The following is a 22,809-nucleotide window of genomic DNA, read 5'->3' as shown; positions in this document are numbered from 1 at the left end:
TGTTGTAATGAATCGCTTTGTGCGTCAAGGAAAGCTATCTTGAGCCTGATCCGCGCTCCAATGGTCAGCCAGTTTAGTTGAATTAGGTCTGGCGTGACGTGGTCAAGTTTTCTAGAGCCAGTGATGAGTCTGGCCGAAGCGTTCCGTGTGGCTCTAAGCGGAGCCAAACTAGTTTTAGGTAGCCCAGCAAGGGTCACCAAACCATATTCCAAGCGTGAGATAACTAGGGATTGTACAGCTGGCTTGATTTTCCTAAGGGTGTTGAGCTGAAGATTGGCTCCCCTACTAGTTGCACTGATGTGATCTTGCATATTCGGGTATTTGTCCAAGGCTATTCCTAAAGATTTAGCCGAGTCAACAACATGTGGTGTGCAGTTAAGAGCAGTAAGTTGTTTGAGCCAGTCATGGGTAAGTGCAGAGTGGTTGGGAGGGGGCAATCAGAAGGAATTCAGTTCTGAGAGTATTTAACAATAGATGGTTATGAATTAACCATTGTTGAGTTTTTAGGAGTGCATCATTTAGAGTGTTTTTGTCATCTGGAGAGGCGATCTTCAAATATAGTTGAGTGTCATCTGCATACGTATGGTAATGGATGTTAGAGCGGTCCAGAATATCGGAGAGAGGTTCCATAAAAAGGTTGAAAAGAGTGGGAGAACGTGCGGAGCCTTGAGGTACTCCAATGGTGACCGGGGTACTGTTTGCAAGGGATTGGTTAACATTGATTCTTTGGGTGCAGTTCTGTAAGAAAGAGGCAAACCAGTTTAAAAGGGGGCCCGAAAATCCCATCCTATATTGAAGAAGAGATTTTCATGTTTAATAGTGTCAAATGCTGAGGACAGGTCAAGAAGGATCAGAAGACAAGGGACATTTTGATGAAGGGATCTCAAGGCGTCCTCAACGATATGAGTTGATGCTTTTCAGTATTGTGCCCCGCTCTGAAACCCGACTGGTAGAGGTCAAGGAGCTGAAATTTCTCAATATGGTTGCAGAGCTGTGTGTGGCCGATTTCTCGAGCAGTTTAGCTAGAGTCCTGATACTGGTGATTGGATGGAAGTTGTTAGGATGAGCTAAATCGGCATTGGGCTTCTTTGGGATGGGAGTGACTTGACCCGACTTGAGGCAATCTGGAATCATCCCAAGTAAGAGTGATTCTTGGATGATCCGGGACCACAGTGGGAGGATGGCGGAATTGAGATCTTTAAAAAACTTGGCTGGTAGTGGATCCCTGAAGTGATTAGAAGGTTTTAAGGAAGCCATAGATTGGAACAGCTCTTTGTCATCTGGAAGAAGAAAAGTATTCCATTATGCGTTGTTTTTGGGAGCTCAGATTTTGTGGAAGGAAGGTGCACTAGGTTCCGTAGGTTCCTCTGAGGATGTGAGGGTGTTCACAGGGAGCAAATTTGGAGTGGTAGGTTGCAGCTCAAGTTAAATTTTCCTCGCCTTTTCAGAGAGGTATGCTGAGAAGTCCTCTCCACTAGGAAAGGAGATTACATGTGTCGAGCTATGGTTGGTAGAGTGGTTAGCTCGCTGTTTGATGATTTCGAACTGAGCCCTGAAGTGATCGGTTTTAGCATTGCGAATATGTTTGTTGTATGCGCTTCTCATCTTCCTTAACTGATTGAGGCTGGAAGTGGAGGGAGAGTTTCTCCAAAGTCTCTCTGAAAGCCCACATTTGCGACGTTCCTCATTTAGAGAGCTATTAAACCAGGGTCTGGATTGTTTGATCTGACTCCTTTTGAGTTGCTTAGGTGCAATAGAGTCGAAAATACTCATCATAGAGTTAATGTAATGATCAGTAAGGTCGCCCAGATTGGTCATGTTAGCGGGTGGCTAACGACTATCATTGCTAATGGATGTTAGATCACTAATGTTGATGTCTCTCAGGTTACGAGACAGTTGATTGATTTTATGTGGTTGGCCCTGTCTGCGCATGACCTTTTCCAGGATGCAGAAGGATATTTGGTGATGACCAGTCACAGGGTAAAATGTCATCAAGTTGAATGATGTTGTCTTTAGCTATGATAAGGTCGATATAATGAGGTAGAAATAAAGGGCACGATTCCCAAAGGTAAACTGAGATGAAAGCCTAACATTGCACGTTTTGGTATTCACAAAGGGCATTTGCACGCAGTAAAGTTAGACTTTTCTCTCAGTTAAACTTAGGTTTTGGTCTTAAGTTTAACTGAGACTAAAACTGAGACAGAAGTCTAACATTACTACTCTTAAATGCCCGTTGCGAATACCGAAAGTCCTAAAGTTAGACTTTCGTCTCAGTTAAACTTAGGTTTTGGTCTTCAGTTTAACTGAGACTAAAACTGAGACAAAAGTCTTACTTTACTACTCGTAAATGCTCCTTGTGAATACCGAAAGTTGTAAGTTTAACTGAGACTAAAACTGAGACAGAAGTCTAACTTTACTACTCGTAAATGCTCTTTGTGAATAGCGAAAGTCCTAAAGTTAGACTTTTGTCTCAGTTAAACTTAGGTTTCGGTCTTAAGTTTAACTGAGACTAAAACTGAGACAAAAGTCTAACTTTACCATTCGTAAAGGCTCTTTGTGAATACCTAAAGTCCTAAAGTTAGACTTTTGTCTCAGTTAAACTTAGGTTTCGGTCTTAAGTTTAACTGAGACTAAAACTGAGACAAAAGTCTAACTTTACCATTCGTAAAGGCTCTTTGTGAATACCGAAAGTCCTAAAGTTAGACTTTTGTCTCCGTTAAACTTAGGTTTTGGTCTTATGTTTAACTGAGACTAAAACTGAGACAAAAGTCCAACTTTACCATTCGTAAATGCTCTTTGTGAATACCTAAAGTCCTAAAGTTAGACTTTTGTCTCCGTTAAACTTAGGTTTTGGTCTTATGTTTAACTGAGACTAAAACTGAGACAAAAGTCCAACTTTACTATTCGTAAATGCTCTTTGTGAATACCTAAAGTCCTAAAGTTAGACTTTTGTCTCCGTTAAACTTAGGTTTTGGTCTTAAGTTTAACTGAGACTAAAACTGAGACAAAAGTCTAACTTTACTACTCGTAAATGCCCTTTGTGAATACTGAAAGTCGTAAATTAAGACGTTTGTCTCAGTTTACCTTTGTGAATCGGGCCCAAAGTGTCCAGCAAATCCCAATGAATGTATAAGTCAACGCTGATATGTTTGAGTCAACCCTAATTCAAAAAGGCTCAAGATCAGTAATTTGGAAACCATGAAGGTTTATTAAAATATTAAAGTGCAATACTGAAGGTAAAACAATAGATGGTCTCAATTGCGTAATATATGAGTCATTGGGAATAAACAGTATGAACAAAATTAAAAAAAAGGTCCACGTCCAGAATATGCAGCAAATCAATAGAATATCAGGCAGCATCCCTAGCGGCTCGGGAAAGAGTCTAAAATATCTCTCTGGCTCACCCGCAAACACGCATCCTTTTATAACAAAATGAACCATAATGGCAACTTAAATCGTGCAGTTAGCATAGGGTGTGCCAATGTTCTGCATATTGTCCAATCAGAATACAAATGTGATGTGTCATTCAATGCCACCATCCTAGCACTATCTCTCTAAGACGATAATATTTAGCTCTACTTTGCCCTGAAGTCATCGGACGGTTTAGCACAAACCTGGCTACGTAACCAATATCAGCTATAGAAATGGATAGGACTACAGTGAGTGAGCAGGAAGAGGCAGTAAAAAGCAACATTTCAACTACAAAGCAGCGTATCCACACAAAGCATCAGGGTACATTTTGCTTTGAGCAGTGTGACTGAGACATAAAAACATGGCTATTTCCCAATCCAAGATGGAGTCAGAGCCTAATTGAGGCCTAATTCGCCTATGTCAAGAAAACACAGTTCTGTACTTCACTGCATTGTCATTTCAAATGAATAATGCTAATTTTACTAAGCGACCATTATTTAAACTGAAAATAACACTAACAAGGTAATACATCTGCCATACGACACCTCAACAATTTTAAGTATAAACATGCTGCCTGAAGTGTGCCCTATCATGTTTCTCACATACCCTGTAAACATGAGCATGCAGACTAGCAGTGTCAGATTTGCTGTGATGTGATTATACCTGGAGTCAGCACCACTCCAAACTCTGTCTATAAAAGGCATAGAAACATTAATACTCTACTCCAAACCATAATATGGCTCCTTCTATAATCCATACAGAGAGTAACAAGGGCCACACTAATGGCAGATAACATAACATGTCAATTTTGAAGACTTCTATATTGCGTTGCCTTTCTCTTCCTGCTTATATTTTGAATCAACAAGGAGAGGCGATCCCTTCGACAGACTGAACGTAACTGGAAACAACACCCTTCAGCAGCACATCTAAAACTTCTCCGCCAGGCCAGAAATGCCTACAATAATAAAGTCCTCAACTCAAAAAAAGAATTCTTCAGAACTGAACTGGAGAACGCCAAAAATCGACCTCGCAAGCTGTTCGACTTGGTCAAACACCAATCCAACAAACTAGCGAAAACCTCCAAAGAAACACCAAAACCACTAATAACAAGCGAGGAATTCTCTTCCTTCTTCTGCGACAAAATCTCTGCCCTAGGAAATTAACTTAAATCCGCAACTCACCACCAAAATCAAAATCTGCCAGCTCTACCTCTTCTCTCCGCGTTGTCCTCCCAATCCTCACCCAAAAACCTAGCACACTGGTCCAATTTTAAAATCTACGACGAACACTGTATCTCGAAAATTATTTCCTCCTTAAACCCGAACAATCACTTCAATGATCCTCTCCCGTCTAACTGCCTAGCTGCTGCCTCTCAGGCTATCATCCCTTCCTGGACCTCAATAATCAATGCCTCCCTCCTACAGGGCTCAATTCCTGATTCGCTCAAGGCTGGCTAAGTTGTCCCCATCCTAAAAAAAAAACACGCTGGACCCTGCTTCCGCTGAGAACTATAGACCAATATCCAACATCCCACTCCTAGCCAAAGTTCTGGAAAAATGTGTGCAACAGCAGCTGAGCCTACACATCAACACATTTCACCTTTTAGATGACTTCCAATCCGGGTTCAGGTCGGGACACAGCACGGAAACCACCCTCCACCACAATGTAGATGACGCTCTCCAAGCCCTCGACCAAGGCAGAACCTGTCTCCTAATCCTCCTAGACCTTTCCTCTGCCATTGACACGGTTAACCACCAATTTCTCCTTGAACGCCTCAAACTCAGGATGGGGTTGGATGGCAGTGTCCTTAAATGGTTTTGATAGGTTTACATAAAAACCTCTTCCCCTGAGGACATTTTCTCCCTGAACGAGGCCGTGAAGCTGACAGTCCACTGGCTCACCGCCAACCAGCTTAAACTCAACGCAAATAAAACTGAATTTCTTCTGATCTCCCCACCCAAACCCAATCCAGACATCCAGGAATGGATCAAGACCATCACAGCACTAAACTGCCCTCCTACCATTGTTGACTTGGCGAAATCCCTTGGAATAACCCTTGACGGCAGCCTGAGCATGTGTGGGCATATAAACTCGATGGCCAAAATGGCTAGATTATACCTGAGTTACCTAAGAAACCTAAAACCCTTCCTCGATGTGTCCGACTTTAAAACAGTAATCCAGCCGCTAGTCATTTCCAGACTAGAATATGGATGCTCTACTCTTGTAGGGCTACCCAAGAAATCTCTGGCCCCATTGACAGCCTGCCTCAACACCGCCGCCAGAATCCTAACTGGCTCAAAGAAATTCCACCACACCTCTCCCCACCTCAAAGCTCTGAACTGGCTTCCCCTGGAGGCCAGAATACAATTTAAACTTGCCTGCATTACTCACAAAGCTTTTTATAACAACTCCCTTACATTTCTCGAACACAAACTCGTGATATCAGGAGGAGCCAGAAACTCCCGATCCGCCAAAGACCTGCTGCTGCAACCAGCACGCTTCTGGAACAAAAAAATCTACAATCGGGCCTTCTCTGGGGCAGCGGCAAGGATTCGGAACGCTCTCCCACCCGCCATCAGAAGACTTCCGTCCTTGGCACACTTTAGGAAGGAGACCAAAACCTTCCTAATGGGTAAATACCTCGTCTAATAAACACGTTACTTTATTATCATTCTATGGATGATACCTATTCCTGCACTCCTGGGCATCCCCCCCAAGAGTTGAGACTACGTGCTTTCTTGTATGATGTATCTACCTGTTTTAATTTATTTCCCACATGTAGCCGGGACTTTAGACTGCGTGTTTTTCTTGCATTATGTAGCCCCTATTTTACCCAATTGATCCCTCCCGTCCCAACGCTTTGTATACAACCTTAATCCTGTAAAGCGCTCTGATACCCTCACGGGTCTGGTTTGCGGTCTATAAAACTATAAAATAAATAAATGAATGTCTTCAAGACAAGCGTAACATCACCCAGTTATGATTTTTACTAAGCAGCACTTTGCACTCGTCCACTTTTTATTTATTTTTTCCTATAATATTTAAGTAGTAAGTTTAGGTCCGTGCTGTGGAATAAAGTCGCCATGTAAAATGATGCTGGTTAATATTCAATGCGCGGCTTAAGGTGCATCACTCAAACCAGGATACTTCTTAGCTGTCACTTTACAACGAGTTTTGTATATTTTCAATTACTTCAATACCATACATATATTCTTCCTACCTGCTCTCATCATAAATTTACAGGTTCTCTGATCACAATTGTGAAAACGTACCAAAAGTGATCTTTTATTTGTTTTGTGGATATTTACAGTGTCTTGGTGTAGCAAAGGTGCTTTGGGTCTTAATGCGTGAAGTCCCCTGCATGGCTATTGCGGGACGTCCGGGACTGGGGCAGACATATTGGTAGTAGGCAGGTCAGCGGGCTAGGCTATCATGCCCCTGACGATACTTGAATGTCCGCTGGCGTGAACGCGCGCTGTGAAGTCCTCCTGAGGCTTGAGCCAGGAGAAACCAACGCTGCACTCCCAATTATTGCTCTTTGCACATAGTCCTGGCATTTGCTGCATATTTTTAAATTTGGACCGCTAGGTGCTGGCCGGAAGCGTCAGGCCCGCTCCCCACCCCGATTAGGAAGGTGAAGAACTTAGAGGAGTGTGGATAGACGGCAAATTTAGCTTCAGGGATCAGGTGAACACAGTGGTTTCATCAACATCATACATTCTCAGATCATGCAAAAAAGAGGCACAACAAACAGTGGTCACCTCGCTAAAAATGTCGGGATTAGATTATAGCAATAGTCTTTATCTCAAGATCCACGAAGGGTCGCTGAACAAATAACAAATCCTTCAAAATGCTGCAGCCAGGCTTCTCCCAGGCACACCAAAGTTTGAATCGATCTCAGCCAAAATAAAAAAACTTCTCGCGGTGGTGCCGCTGGTGAAAAAGGCTAACTGGGGAGGCAGAAGCTTTGTTGCCAATGCGGCCAAAGCATGGAATGCCATCCCACCTCACCTGAGAAATATGAAAAATCTCCTAGCCTTTCGGAAGGCACTAAAAACATGGCTTTTCTCAAAGTAAACCTGTTAAGAACTACACCGATGTTGTCTTCAGTCAGGACTTCACACAGCGCCAGGACACCTTTGGGTATCAGTTAGCGCTATATAAGTTCCAATAACATTAACATTAACATCAAATTGGGACCCTTTCCCCCGGATTTTATTAAAAAATATATAACTCATGTGGCATCTGACTTTATGGTGTTTTTGGAGCGAGCGTACCCCCTCCAACCATGCGCACTTTATTGGGGCCAAACTCCCTTAACCATTGTACTGTCTCTTCACCAATCTGTGGGATTGATCTCGGATTTCCCGTCCATGCATTTGTCTGCCGGCTATGTACCACCGCACCTGTGGCCTGTCAATCAGTAACCTTGGGCCTTGGTCTCAGTGCTTGCCAGGCTACGTATTTGCGAGTCGGGTTGATGTGGCGTTCATAACGGGTGAATTTGTTAATAAGGACAAGATCTTGTTCACACGAATGAATGTATTATTTGTCATATCAGCATCGATTTTTTCCTAATTAACAGTGGGATACCTTAGTTAAGTTTGCATCCGGTATTTCCTTCAAACTCTGAGTAACGATGATCTCAGGATTCCTAATCTGATTTCTGGTTTGAAACCCAACCTACTCTTTAGCCCAAGTCATAATCTCTGTCTTCCCCTTATTGATTAGATACCCTGACAGACTCCCAAAATCTCTGGCATGCGTCTCAAGCTGTGGAACAGAGAGCTCTGGGTTCGGTGTATACAGAACTATGTCATCAGCACGCAGTGCTAGTCTGGTTGGTAACCCTGCAGCTTCAAAGGGAAGAATGGTCTAATCCTGCCGAATCATCTGGGAAAAGGGCTCAATATATACACGGAACAGAATTGGTGACAAAGGACACCACTGCCTAGTTCTGTAAGTTCACCATCCAAAATCTTAGCTGCTGGCACCTTGTATAGCATTTGCACAACTTCAGTAACATTGCTGCTGAAACCATAATCCTGCAATACCTCCCAAAGATAGACCCAATTAACCCTAGCAAATGCTTTAGCAGCATCAATTCTTGTGATTGTCAACAGGAGATTAGAGGCATTGGCCATATCATTCGCACCGATGTCATTGGGTTAATTCATACAACTTCCATCCAGGCACAAACCCCTTATGATCGAAATAGATCAACTTTTGAAGGACATCTGACAACCTCTTAGCCAAGATTCCTGGAATCATTTTGTAATCACAGTTCAACTAAGATATAGGTCTGTAGGAATCCACTAACCGAGCATCTTTACCCTGTTTAAGGATCATAACTACAGGTGCCTCATATTAGGAAAGTGGAATTTAACAGCCTTCCAGAAAGATCTCATTAAAATAAGATACCCAGAAAGAGAACAAAGAGTTACATTTTTTATAGAATTCAGTTGGGATCCCGTCTGGGCCTGCTGCTTTCCCTTCACTGAGCCTCCTAACTTGTTCCCTTATCACTCCCTCTGTGATCCCTGGGCCTGCTGCTCTCCCTTTACTGAGCCTCCTAACCTGTTCCCTTATCTCTCCTTCTGTGATCCCGCCTGGGCTGCTGCTTTCCATTTACTGAGCCTCCTAACCTGTCCCCTCATCTCTGCCTCTGTGATCCCCTCTGGGCCCGCTGCTTTCCCTTTACTGAGCCTCCAAACTTGTTCCCTCATCTCTCCCTCTGTGATCCCGTCGGGGCCTGCTGCTTTCCCTTTACTGAGCCTCCGCACCTGTTCCTTATCTCTCCCTCTCTGATCCCGTCTGCGCCTGCTTCTTTCCCTTTACTGAGCCTCCTAACTTGTTCCCTCATCTCTCCCTCTGTGATCCCGCTTGGGCCTGCTGCTTTCCATGTACTGACCTCCTAACCTGTTCCCTTATCTCTCACTCTGTGATCCCCTCTGGGCCTGCTGCTTTACCTTTACTGAGCCTCCTAATCTGTTCCATTATCTCTTCCTCTGTGATCCCGTCTGGGCCTGCTGTTTTACCTTTACTGAGCCTCCAAACCTGTTCCCTTATCTCTCCCTCTGTGATCCCGTCTGGGCCTGCTGATTTCCCTTTACTGAGCCTCCAAACCTGTTCCCTTATCTCTCCATCTGTGATCCCGCCTGGGCCTGCTGCTTTCCCTTTACTGAGCCTCCGCACCTGTTCCCTTATCTCTCCCTTTGTGATCCTGTCTGGGCCTGCTGCTATCCCTTTACTGACCTCCTAACCTGTTCCTTTATCTCTCCCTCTGTGATCCCGTATGGTCCTGCTGCTTTCCCTTTACTGAGCCTCCGCACCTGTTCCCTTATCTCTCCCTCTGTGATCCCGCCGGGGCTTGCCGCTTTCCCTTTACTGAGCCTCTTAACCTGTTCCCTTATCTCTCCCTCTGTGATCCTTCCGATACGGCCTAAAATCTGCTGTTCCATACGACGTGGGCGTTTTTGTTTTGCAACCAGTTTTTCATTACTATGCGGTCTGGGTTCATATCTTCCTTATATATCCCACTAAGGCTCTTCAATATCTTAGTTGTAGAGAATGGTGACAAGGTTTACACTGGCAGAGATTGGATGTGACAATGTTGTGTTGTGGGTGCTGTCAGGAATTCACGTGGACCTCAGGTAGGAAGGTATTCATTAAGTGTATACACGAGACCCCACCAGGAGCATATGTAACCTGTTACTCATTCATTTCATAAGGCTTTATTCGAAGCTTAAACACAAAGTCCATAAAAGCACATACATTTTCACTACAAAAGCAACATCATAAAAAGACCATTGTTAAAAATACAGTACAAAATACAAGATTAAAAATACAATTAAAAGATCATGCTGGTCCTTGCTTTAACAGCTTGAAGAAGAAAGGTAGCAGTGAAAAAAGGTACATCAGGGTACGGGTTAAAAAACAACTTCATAGAATCATGAACATTTCTGGTACCATACTTCTTAAAAATGGGTTTTAAAAAGGCTAAACGGAGGTTACCATAGAGTTTACACAGCAATAGAAAGTGCATTGTGCTTTGTACTGAGGTACTATCGCATGGACATGGACCAATCGGATGTTTTTTAATACAAGGGAAGGCCACCAAATGGTGCACAATCCCAAACCTGATGGGAGGCTCTGGTAACATAGCTCAGATACGGTTGATAACCCACATTCTCACAATATCTCCCGTTGAGCATACATGTAGTAAGATGACAGCTATCCCTCCCCCGCCTCTCTGACTTGTAGCTCGCGAAAGCAGACTTCATCTCATCTTTGGACAGGCTAGAAGCAGCATAACTGTCCTTTCAAAGCCATAGATCTCTAAAAAACTGTTAACAACAAATTTGATCCAGGGAATCTTCATGTGATCATCAGTAGAAAAACAGTCTCTAATGATGGCTCTATTTAAGGAGGTCTCTTCCTTCGACCTGATAGCACGCCACAACATTAATGGTCTTAGGGTAATCAGGTCTGAAAGATGTTGAATACCAAGCTCTCTGTGCACCAGATCGTTGGATGCAGATTTGGGCAGACACAAAAGTCTCTTTAAAAAGAGATTTTCCTCCACTTGAAGGCTCCCTGCCGTGGCGTGACCCCAAACCCCAGCACCGTAGAGGGCAATTGAAAGACATCTCATTTGATATATTTTTAACATGTCTGTAATCCGTTTGTCCCCTATTTTGGTAGCAAACTTGAACACCCCGTGGGCACATTTCGCCATCTTGGCCCGGACATATGTAATCTCGCCAGTCCAGCTACAATTCTTGGTAAAGGTGATGCCAAGATAGTTAAAGGAGTCCACTGTTTGCACCTTATGCCCGTCAATAAAATAGGAGTGGGGTTTTTTACGCCCCAAGCCACATTCCATGATGTACGTTTTGGATTTGTTGATCAACAACTTTCTCTCCTTGATGAACAGTGAAAATCTGTCCATCAGGCGTTGAAGGCCTATAGGGGTCCTAGACAAGATCACGGCATCGTCCGCGTAAAGTAATACAGGGACGTTAAAATCATTGATTTTTGGGGTATCTGCCGGGATGTATGACGTTACAACGCATGCTTTTACACCGCATGCCGTTACAACGCATTTTTTACACCGCAAGATCTGTTACAACGCCAGCCTTTACAACGCATGCTTTTACAACGACGTACACTAGATGGAGTGCTGACATTAGAAATGTATAATTTACTATTCTAACTCCAGTCCACGTTGCAGTAGGGAAGGTGTTTGGATAGTAAAACTACACTATTTCTAATGTTAGCACGCCATCTAGTGCATTTCGTTGTAATGTCATGCGTTGTAATGGCATGCGTTGTAACAGATTTCGCGTTGTAATAGTTTCGTTGTAATGGTAGTGCGGTGTAAAAGTTGCGTTGTAAAGGTTGTTCACCATCTGCCGCAACCGTCTTTAATACAGAATCAACTTCGTTGATAAAAAGAGTAAAAAGTAGGGGTGCAAGAACGCACCCTTGTCTTATGCCACACCTAATCTTAAACTTTGGGGTGCGCTCCCCGCCCGGACCAAAACGAACACTGGAACTTAAATTGGCATAAAGTCGGGCCAGGAAATAGACAATGCTCTTGGGGGCCCCCATTTCAAGCAGTTTAGCCCATAAAATGCTATGGTCCACCATATCGAAAGCACTGCTCAAATCTGCGAAGCAGAGAAAAAGAGAGCCATTCTTAGCATTTGTGTATTTCCAGATTAAAAGTTCAAGGTTAAGACATTGATCAATGGTCCCTCGTCCCTTCCTAAAGCCATATTGGCAATTGGCCAGAATGCTTTTAGAATCAGCCCATTCTTCCAACCTGACCAAGAGCACCCGGCTCATAATTTTCACTGACGAATCAAGGAGGGAGATTGGGTGATAATTCTTCACATCCTCCCTGTCTCCCTTCTTATATATAGGGATGATAATGGATTCCTCCCACGTAGGTGGAACACCATTACATACAGCAGCGTTGAAGACGTTTGTTAGCAACGGGCCCCACAATTCCGGGACTAATTTATACAGATCGATCGGCACCCCATCGGGCCCCTGGGCCTTCCCACCATTGCTGGAGGTAATACTTCCCTGCACCTCAACGATGGAAATGTCCAGAGGAACGATAGGCCACCCATCCTCATGCACACCTCTAGATCTATCTGAATCAAAAATTGCAGAGAAGTGGGTAACCCAGTTTTCCTCACTGACATTAGCCGTCAGTTCGGGCATCTTGTCGTCCTTTAAAAACGGACAATTAACTGTGGCCCAGAATAAAGAGGAATCCGAAGTTGCGGCTACCTGGTCTAATTTGTCCCAGGCCTCTTGCCTTAATTCGGTCTTCCTACGTTTGACTGCAGCCTGATAGGTGGCTCTAAGCTCTCTAACCACACTGTTGTCTCTTTGCTTGGCTGCCAATGCTGCTTTGAGTCCCTTGAGGGCGACAGTACTAGCGTGGTCAAACCATCCCTTTTGTTGAGGTATCTTGCCCTTGCCAATTTTGGTAAATTTATTATCTATAATGAGATTGATGTTAATAAAATTACAAACAATTTCATCGGTAACCTCCTCACACTCTAAAATGGTAGTGATTTCTGTTAAACAGCTTTTGACAATGGAATTTGACATAATATCCACTTTATCCCCTTTCCATCTAATTCTGGTTCTGTTCGGTCGGTGCGGCTCAATATTAGCAATGGTACAAATTTTAGGACCGTGCTTCACCTTCCAAATTATGGCCTCAATAGTGATACAATTGTGATCACTAAGCAAATTATCCACGACCACTGGGGTCATACACCACGGGCTAAGACTAGAGGATATGCAAATAAAATCTATTACAGTGTTTGCATTCCTTCCCGTGAACGTGGGAATGGTTTCTCCTGAATTATTTTTCGCATTAACCAGAATTTCCAGGTCATAAGTGGTCACGATTTTATTCAATGAGTCCCCATAGATGTTATGGGGGAAATGAAGATCAGCATCCCCAAAATGGTTATTAAATCCACAAACCCTTTGGGTGTAGAGGGAACACACCGCAGTGTTAAAATCCCCCACCTAAATGAAATCGAAATCAATATCAAACTCCATTATAAAATCAGCCAAAGCGGTCTCAAGAGCAAACACTACCTGGTGCCTAGTGCTGTCAAATATATTGTTATAAAAATTAATTAAAAGAATGTTTCTACCTTGCTCCTGATAAAGCCATAAAATCTGAGAATGGACCCCAACCAGTACTTGTTTTTTTAACAATAATAGGAACTTTCACAGAAATCAAAACCAGGAGCCCACCCTTTGCCCTGCCCGAAGGGGAGGCCACAGCTGGTAATTGATATGAAGCAAAACCATTGTAATTGATCGGGTCCTCACACCATGTCTCTTGAAAACAGATTATGTTAAAAGCGTTAATGAACTCCAGCCAACCCAGGCAGGCATCCTTTGATAAGAGACCCGCAACGTTCCAACTAGCAATTGAACATATCCGGGGGTTAAAACTTTTAATGGACGTGTTGGTCAAGGATATTAGACTGCTATGACCTTGAGGTACGTTCTTGGGGGAAAAATCCCCACCCCGGCCATCAGAGATCAACCTCCCATCTTCACAGCATCTGGTATCATTATTGGTATTGGCTGTGGAAATACAGTTACCGCTTGGTCCCACAGTGTTTGGATCCCCCAATATTTCATCACCCCCCCCTCCCCCCACCTCCTAATAAAACAGCTGCATCCCCTGACTTCGTCAAAAAAGATTCCAGTCAATCATTGGAGTCAAGCCCGCTCAGAGACTGGAATCTATTAGACGTGACAACATTAAAGCCAGTATACAGGTTCAAATCTCTGTCCCCTGTCATGGTACGGTCAACATTAGGCTAGTTATATAAGTGCCTATAAAAATAACCTAGGGGACGAAGAGAAATCCCTTGATCTCGATAGGGGAGTGAAGTAGCTCTTAGCAAAACAGTGGAGGCGAGTTGTGGATTTCTAAAATTAACAACAATGCAATCGCCCTCACAATTCTTGCGTGAGCTACCTATCCAATTAGTTCTTCTCGTGCTTAGAATCTCTAATTTCTAATTTAAAACATTTCTAAAGCGCAGCGTACACCATGCGGTTTCTTGGCGCTAGTGGGCAGGATCGGCAACTGAGGGGAGAGACAAGAGTGATAAGAATGGGGAGCTAAGCGGGGAAAGCCAGTTTGAAGAGGAAGGTTTTTAGATCTTTACGAAAAGAGAGGTACTGGGTAGCAGAGCGGAGATGGTCAGGAAGGGAGTTCCAGAAGGTTGGAGCCAAGGTGGAAAAGTTGGCCCCACCCCACTTTTTACGTGTGAAGCGGGGAATCTGAAGAAGGGACTTAGAGGAAGACCGGAGGTGTCTTGTGGGAACATAGGATTTGATTAAAGAAGAGATAAAGGCGGGGGCAGTGCCTTGGCGGGCCTGGAAGACCATGCAGCCCGTCTTAAAGAGGGAGCGTTCTTTTACGGGAAGCCAGTGAAGCTCCCTGAGAAGGGGGGTGGAATGGTGGTAGCGTGGGAGGCCGTAAACCAGCCGGGCCGCCTGGTTCTGGATCGACTGAAGTCTCCGCAGGCTGTAAGCTGGAATGCCATGATAGAGGGCATTGGCATAATCCAGTTTTGATATCACCAGGGCGGCCATAATGATCTTGAGTGCCTGAGGGGAAAAGAAGCGGGAAACAGAGCGGATGGTGCGGAGAGTGAGGAAACAAGAGGAGACCACGGAGCTGATCTGTGGGTGAAGGGTGAGGTGAATCTCATCTGCTAAAGCTACTGGGAAGCCACACTCCCGATGAAGCCAATCCACGGTCTTATTCTTCAATGAGGCATGAGATTCTCTGTATGTGTTATTGTGTCCGTACCCTCTAGCTGGAGGGACATTCGTTAAGACTGCCACAAAAGGTGCACAGTCTGGTGGTAAATCAAGCTGTGGGATAGCGTGACTTTTGGCTTTCCCTGTGCTATAGCCCACCTGAGTCCCAGAGCCTAAATTGGGGGAATTAGATAAAGAAGTTCGAGCTATTGTCTGTGGGGGGTTAGATACAATATATACCTTCTCACTATGGTCCCCGGAGGAAGGCTTGGGGGCTTTAGACATGGCCGTTAGAGTAACCTCACAAGGGATCTTAGTGGTTACATTACTGCCTCCAAGATCCTTATCCTTGTCTTGGGGGCCTATGCTGGTATTAATATATGATTCCAACAGACCTCCCAGTCTGACTACTTCGGCGGCTACCGTATCAAGCTTGATCAGTAAAGGTTTGACGATCAGGTCAAGCTTAGCGTCAATAGTACTAATTAAGAGGTCGAATTGCTTACTGTCTATAATGACCGAGGTGCTGTCCGGTGTTAATTTATGGTCACGGACAGCACTGGTTAGTGGGGGATCCACTCTCTTGTTTGATCGACTCCCCCCCCCCCGTTTTAGTGGAACGTTCTTATTATTATTCCTACATGAACGCAATACTCTCTGAGATCTCGGGGCCGTCGGGCATTGTATCGGTGGATCTAGAAGGGCAGCCTGACTAGGTTCTGTGTCTATAAGGTCCCCAGGTGTTAAACTATTGGAGCGGACTTGGTCTAAAAGCTCCGCTGAGATAGAACTATCCAAGTGATTAGGGTTGATGATCACATCCTGGTGGGGGATAGACAGGGGGATAGATGGAATAGGTAAGGAGGTGGTTGAGTCATGGGACCCCGCCCGCCCCAGGGACTTTCGTCGTTCCTGGTTAATTTTATCCACCATCTTGACCAAATAATTGTCCAAGGTGGCTGTCGCTGGTACATTTTTCACTTTGGACATTGTGAACACAATCAAAACACCTTAGAGAATAACAGAAGACCATACAGTAGCGTATAACCCAATTCCACTTGCCCTCTTTTGCTATTGGCTTTCCACTGACTGTCACAGATATTAACAACACAATGGGAGGTGATACAAACTTATAAAGGTGACCTGGGTGATCGAACGCCTTGAATCGACACGGAAAATCCTAGGCCCAGCCCAGCCTCCTCCTGCCCCCTCCTGTCCCGGACTGTCACAGACTGTCCGCCCTTTGTCCGGGCTTCGTCCGGTACGTCCCGCACGCGTCCCGCGCAGCGGTTAGCGATGGTATATTAAGGGGGCGTTAACCAATAGGCGGGTGGGCGGGACGCAACACAGCTGACGGCACGCACGGACTCCTGGTAACTGGAGTCCCGTGTAGCGACATTCCCCACCACAGCAGCAACACAGGGCACAACAATGGGCTCGGCACCTTCTGGGGCGGCGGCAGCTCAAGAGTCAAGTAGCCCCCAAGGACGAAGCGGGACCCGCGCCAGCGGATTCCGCGAGCTTTAAAGTAGTGTTTGTTGCCGGGTGGGCGGGACGCAACACAGCTGATGGCACGCACGGATTCCTGGTAACTGGAGACCCGTGTAGCGACCTTCCCCACCACAGCAGCAACACAGGGCACAACAACGGGCTCGGCCCCTCCTGGGGCGGCGGCAGCTCAAGAGTCAAGTGGCCCCCAAGGACGAAGCGGGACCCGCGCCAGCGGGTTCCGCGAGCTGTAAAGTAGTGTTTGTTGGCGGGTGGGCGGGACGCAACACAGCTGATGGCACGCACGGACTCCTGGTAACTGGAGTCCCGTGTAGCGACCTTCCCCACCACAGCAGCAACACAGGGCACAACAACGGGCTCGGCCCCTCCTGGGGCGGCGGCCGCTCAAGAGTCAAGTAGCCCCCAAGGACGAAGCGGGACCCGCGCCAGCCGGTTCCGCGAGCTGTAAAGTAGTGTTTGTTGGTGGGTGGGGGGACGCAACACAACTGATGGCACGCACGGACTCCTGGTAACTGGAGTCCCGTGTAGCGACCTTCCCCACCACAGCAGCAACACAGGGCACAACAACGGGCTCGGCCCCTCCTGGGGCGGCGGCAGCTCAAGAGTCAAGTAGCCCCCAAGGACGAAGCGGGACCTGTTACTCAACTCCCCTCTCACTGGGCAACTGCCGCTCCTAGAAGACCCACGCTGAAGCACTTCATAGCATCACATAAAACACGCTGGTCTCACTGAGCTATCTGCCTTAGAACACCCACATCCTGTCATGTTAAAGGTACTTTTGGATATCGTTAGAGCTTTGACTGTAGTTTATGAACAGTAACTCACACTGAGCTCTAGTCCGCATGCGCTGCTCTTAATACTCAATCTTATTTCAAATACAGGTCTTGTGTGATGTTCATCCTTTGTTCCTGTAGCTGTCATTGCTCTTTAATACAAAGATAATGTTTGTTATTACAGGTGTAATAATGTGAAGATTCAGAGCCCAGAGGTGGTGGTGAAGAGTTATAAAGGTAAATATCATTGCGATGATTAGCTCTGAATATTACTGTTCATGAAAACGATATGGTGTGGTGTGGTATGCTATGGTAAGGTGTGGTATGGTGTGGTGTGGTAAGAAATGCTATGGTAAGGTGTGGTGTGCTATGGTATGGTGTGGTATGGTGTGCTATGGTATGGTATGGTGTGGTATGCTATGGTAAGGTGTGGTGTGCTATGGTATGGTGTGGTATTGTGTGCTATGGTATGGTATGCTATGGTAAGGTGTGGTGTGCTATGGTATGGTGTGGTGTGCTATGGTATGGTGTGGTGGGCTATGGTATGGTGTGGTAGAATGTATGACGTTACAACGCTTACATTTACAACGCATGACTTTACAACCTAGTTTTTACATCGCAACATCTTTTACAACGCATTCTTTTACATTACATGCCATTACATCGCATTTTCAGAAACTACCTTTACAACACATAACATTACATCACATTATACCTTTACAACGCATACCATTACAATGCATACCATTACATCGCATTTAAGGTAAGTGTTGGATAAAATAGGGGTAATAATTACTATTCTAACTGCAGTGAGTGCAACAGTTGGGTAAGTGTTGGATAGTGTAAGGGTACTATGCGTTGTAATGGTATGCATTGTAATGACTTGCGATGTAATGCCTGCGTTGTAGTGACATGCGTTGTAATGCCTGCGTTGTAGTGACATGCGATGTAATGGCTGCTTTGTAATGACATGCGATGTAAAGGATGTTGCGATGTAATGACTGCCATGTAAAGGTAGTGCGATGTAATGACTGCGTTGTAAAGGAGGTTTCCCAGTGTGGAATGGTATACTATGGTATGGTGGGCTTTGCTATGGTGTGGTGTGGTATGCTATGGTATGGTGTGGTATGCTACAAAATGGTATGGTATGTTATGGGATGTTATGGTGGGATGGGGTTGGATGGGATGGTATGGACTGGTATGGCGTGGAATGTTATGATGGTATGTATGGTGTGTTATGATGGTATGTATGGTGTGGTGTACTATAGGGTGAAATTATGGTATCATATGGGATGGTTTGGTATGGTGGTAATGGATGGAATGGGATGGCGGTATGGTATGGTATTGTATGGCATTCAGTGGTAATGTGCACTCATGTCAGGGTACAGTTACTTGATTTGTCTCTAAACTGTCTTTTCTAGATTTTTCTAGATTTCTACTTATCTCTATTCTGTACACACGCTGCCGCATTTCCTTTCTTTAAATCATTCTTCCCCTTGGACATTCATGCTAAGTGTATCGGAAATTCAGATGCGGTAATTTCACACCTCACATTTATTTATTTATTTATTTATTTATTTATGGGTTTTATATAGCGCCTGAATCACCCCCAAAGGGGTATCTCTGCGCTTCGGACCTTGCTGTTGGACAGGCTGACGAGCATTATCAGAACAGAGCAGTCTTAAGAAGCTTTCTAAATCGGAGTAAGTCAGGACATTGTCTCGGGTAAATGGGGAGCTGGTTCCAATAAAGGGGAGCAAGGGAGGAGAAGGATTTCCCACCTAACCTTGATTTCCTGATCCGTGGGACCAAGAGAAGCGATTTGGTTCCTGACCGGAGGGTCCTAGAAGGGACATGATTACGTTTCTCGGCGATGTAGAGGGGCCGTTGTTAAACAAGGCCTTGTGGACGGTGCAGCAGTGTTGAATTTAACCCGCTTGCGCACTGGATGCCAATGAAGCTGTTGAAGGAGAGGAAGGAGGCAGTTTTCGGGGGGCATTCGAGACAAGGCGCGCTGCGGTGTTCTAAACCACCTGCAATCTGCTCAGTGAGGACTCATTGGCCGAGACCAGGAAAGCGTTGCAGTAGTCTAAGCGGCTTACTACCATTGTCTGAATGAGGGATTTGCGAGTGGAATCTGGGAGGAAAAGAAAAACTTGCCGTAACAAACCCAGCACGTAGAAGCAGGAGCCAGCAGTATAAGCGGCATGCTCCTTCATGGTCAAGGCCCGGTCTAGGCGAATGCCCAGGATTTTAACAAGGGGCGGGGGGTGCCAAGGGCTACTGGCCACCAGTCTGGTGTCCACAGCAAAGATGCCTCTCTGCAAAGCATAATCTCCGTCTTCCCTGAACAAAGGGAGTGGATTTACTAAATGAGAAGAGGAGCTGAGTGTCGTCAGCAATGCATATGAAATCGGCATACAGCCACAGGTCCTGAGGAGGTCGGCATGTTTTGATGCAGCCATTCCAAAGTTAGCATTTACCGCGAGGTTATAATGCACTTAAGAGTATATGGTATGGCTGTATCACAGAACAGCCATAAGGAAGTATTTTCGAATGCTGCAGAGGGGCTCAGCTCATGCTTGGGCACCCTCTCACATAAAACCAAGCACTCTGCCTTCAGGATTGTCAAGGCCTGCCATAGGAGTGGCTTATAGGTTTATATGTGTCTGTATAAGGTAGTGATATAGGTACCCTATACCACAGTAAGGGGTGCAAGCACACCCTTACCCAGGCTGCAGTAGCAGACCTGTGGTCTCATTTTGGAGTGCTTCCCAGGGGTGGCATAATACATGCTGCAGCCCCTGGTAGGCCTCTGTAGTACCTATGCCCTAGGTACATTGTATACTATATACTAGGGGCTTATAAGGCACTCCAGATTCCAATTAGATATGTACCTAATGTACATGGAAACCATTTTACAGAGAAAGCAGATAGACTGGGGCCCTGAATAGCAGGATCCCAGTCCAACTAAGTCATAAACCAGCAAAACACCAGGAAAAAAGTGGGGGCAACCATATAGTCACATTCCACCTTCCTACATAACCCCCCCCCCCCACCCCAAACGAAAGGAGATAAGGCTAACCTTGGCCAGATGAGCCTTTATTGACTAAGTGGCCATATAAGGAAGCACCTGCACTAGCATAGTTGCCCCCTGTTTTATGGTCCACTGAGCTATTCCTCACCCTAAGGGCTTTAGAGGATCTCCACCATGGAGAATTACTACCTGTGGTGTGTTTTGGCAAAGTAGAAGGCTGATGAGGTGTCTGAGTAGAGAAGTGAGGCCCTAATAAAGTTGGCCCCAGCTGCCTCAGATCACTTGTCACCATGGATGCCTTACTTTCCATGACTGAGTTGTACTTTGCTCTAAGGGTCAACCTTTGGCTGCCCACAGCTGGGGGTTGGGTCCCTTTGGTTGGAACACTGGAGGGGCCGGGCAGGTTTGGAACCTTTGGGTCCCATGTTTGCTCTTGCCCAACAGAGTCTTGCTGGGGGAGGTCCCTACACAATGGTAATGGGGATCCCTCAGTGTGTTGAGGAACTTTCACCTGGCTAGGGCTACTAGACTGGGTGCCCCTAATCTGCTGATGGGGGGTTCCTCTGGACAGGGGCCCTTTGGGGGTCCACTGGCCTCCCTGACCTCTACAGCCCTGGGCAGACTGAGGCAGGGTAGAGAGGGGCAGGTTACCTGCTCCAGACTGGGTACCACATTGGAAGGTTCCATTGCCATCAGGGGTGTTGCCAGGCCAGGCCTGACTACCTCTCGGGCAGTTCCTTCACAAGGGGTAGGATCAGCTCCCTGAGGAGTCTGACCCTTACCTATTGTCTGGGGGGAAGAAGACTTTTCTTCAACCCTTGTGCTCTCTTGTGGAGGAGAGTGGGCCATTATTTCAGGCTCCATCACTCCAAACATTTTCTGGGTTTGGGCTGTGGCCATCACAGCCCCACTAACTCTTTCAGGGATGCCCAGCATTCTTAGATGAGTTTGGTGTTCAACTTCAGCCCAGGTTGAAATTTACAGATCATTGCCCATCAGGCAATCTACAGGCAAGTTTGGGGACACTGCCACTATTTTTGGACCTGTGACCCCTCCCCAGCTGAGATTGACTATGGCCATGGGGTGATCTGTTCTGACACTATCAGTGTTGGTCACCTGGTAGTTAAACTCATGTAAAAGCTGCTGAGTGGGGACTAGTTTCCCTGTCACCATGGTGACACTGCTCCTGTGTCCCTGAAGGCCACAGCTTTCTGACCATTAATCAGTGGCTCCAATCTGTACCTGCCCAATGCATTGGGACCTATGGTAAAAGTGGCAAATCCCATGCCACCATCAGAGTCAGAGGAGTCAGGTGAGGAGGCCCTACCTAAGTTGGGGCCTACCTCTGTTCCACTTGCAAAAGCACCTAACTTTTTGGGTGCAATACTACCACCTGGGGGATTACTACTAGTAGTACCAGGAGGAATGATAGTATTTGTTGGAGGAACATTTTTGCCAATCCTGGGGCAACTGGGATCAGTTTTCCAGTGCCCTGTCTTTTTACAGACATGGCAATAGGGTTTCTTTTCAGGAGAGGAAGGAGTTTGGGACCTACCCCCAGAAGAGGACTTTTGGGGCCCTGTAGTGGACTTATCTTTAGATTTGTCCCCACCTTTCTCTTGGGGCTTAGTAGAATCTTTCTTCTGGTCACCCTGGTTCTGACCCATTTGTCTGCCTTCTTTCCCAATTCTTGGGGAGAGGTCAGATCAGAGTCCACCAGGTACTGGTGTAAAAGCTGGTTTTGACAATTACTAAGGCTCTGCTCCCTCATAATCATAGCACAGTCAACAAAGTCAACCCAGTCCTGATTTTGTGCCTTTTGGGTTTCTCTGAACTTTAACCTGTATTGTTCAGTGGTTAGGCCAAACCCATCTATCAGAGCACTTTTCAAGACTTTGTAATCATCAGCATCCTCTTCTCTTACAGTGAGGAGCTTGTCTCTACATTTGTCTGCAAAGGAGAGCCATAAGATTGCTGCCCACTGACCTTGAGGGACCTTCTGTACTTTACAGGCCCTCTCCAAAGCAGTTATCCGTTTGTGGATGTCATCCCCACTCTGGTAGGGAGGGACAATCTTACTTAGGTTTCTATGGTCATAAGATCTCTCCCTATCTCTAGGGAAATTGCTGCCACCAAGGGACTCTAGTCCCTCCTTTTTACTAGCTCTATAGAACTCCAGGGCTTCCCTATCTCAGGCCATCTGCTGCTTTCTGAGGTTGAACTTGTCTTGCTCACAATTCAGCAGGCTCTCTC

At 45.7% G+C, this 22,809-nt stretch overlaps 1 protein-coding gene across 1 annotated transcript in view; it reads left to right on the top strand.

The window, feature by feature from the left end:
* LOC146869433 (E3 ubiquitin-protein ligase TRIM39-like) overlaps window positions 1-22,809 on the top strand; it is a 106,695-nt gene that overhangs the window by 52,482 nt on the left and 31,404 nt on the right. The window contains exon 5 of the mRNA XM_085599833.1: window positions 17,704-17,756. Within this exon, the coding sequence (XP_085455959.1) occupies window positions 17,704-17,756 (53 nt within the window). The remainder of the gene's footprint in view (window positions 1-17,703; window positions 17,757-22,809) is intronic.

Source organism: Triturus cristatus, chromosome 1_1, assembly GCF_964204655.1.
Source record: "Triturus cristatus chromosome 1_1, aTriCri1.1, whole genome shotgun sequence".
Taxonomy (NCBI): Eukaryota; Metazoa; Chordata; class Amphibia; order Caudata; family Salamandridae; genus Triturus; species Triturus cristatus.
Note: the sequence above shows the minus strand (reverse complement) of the source record. Positions and strands in the feature narration are given on the sequence as shown.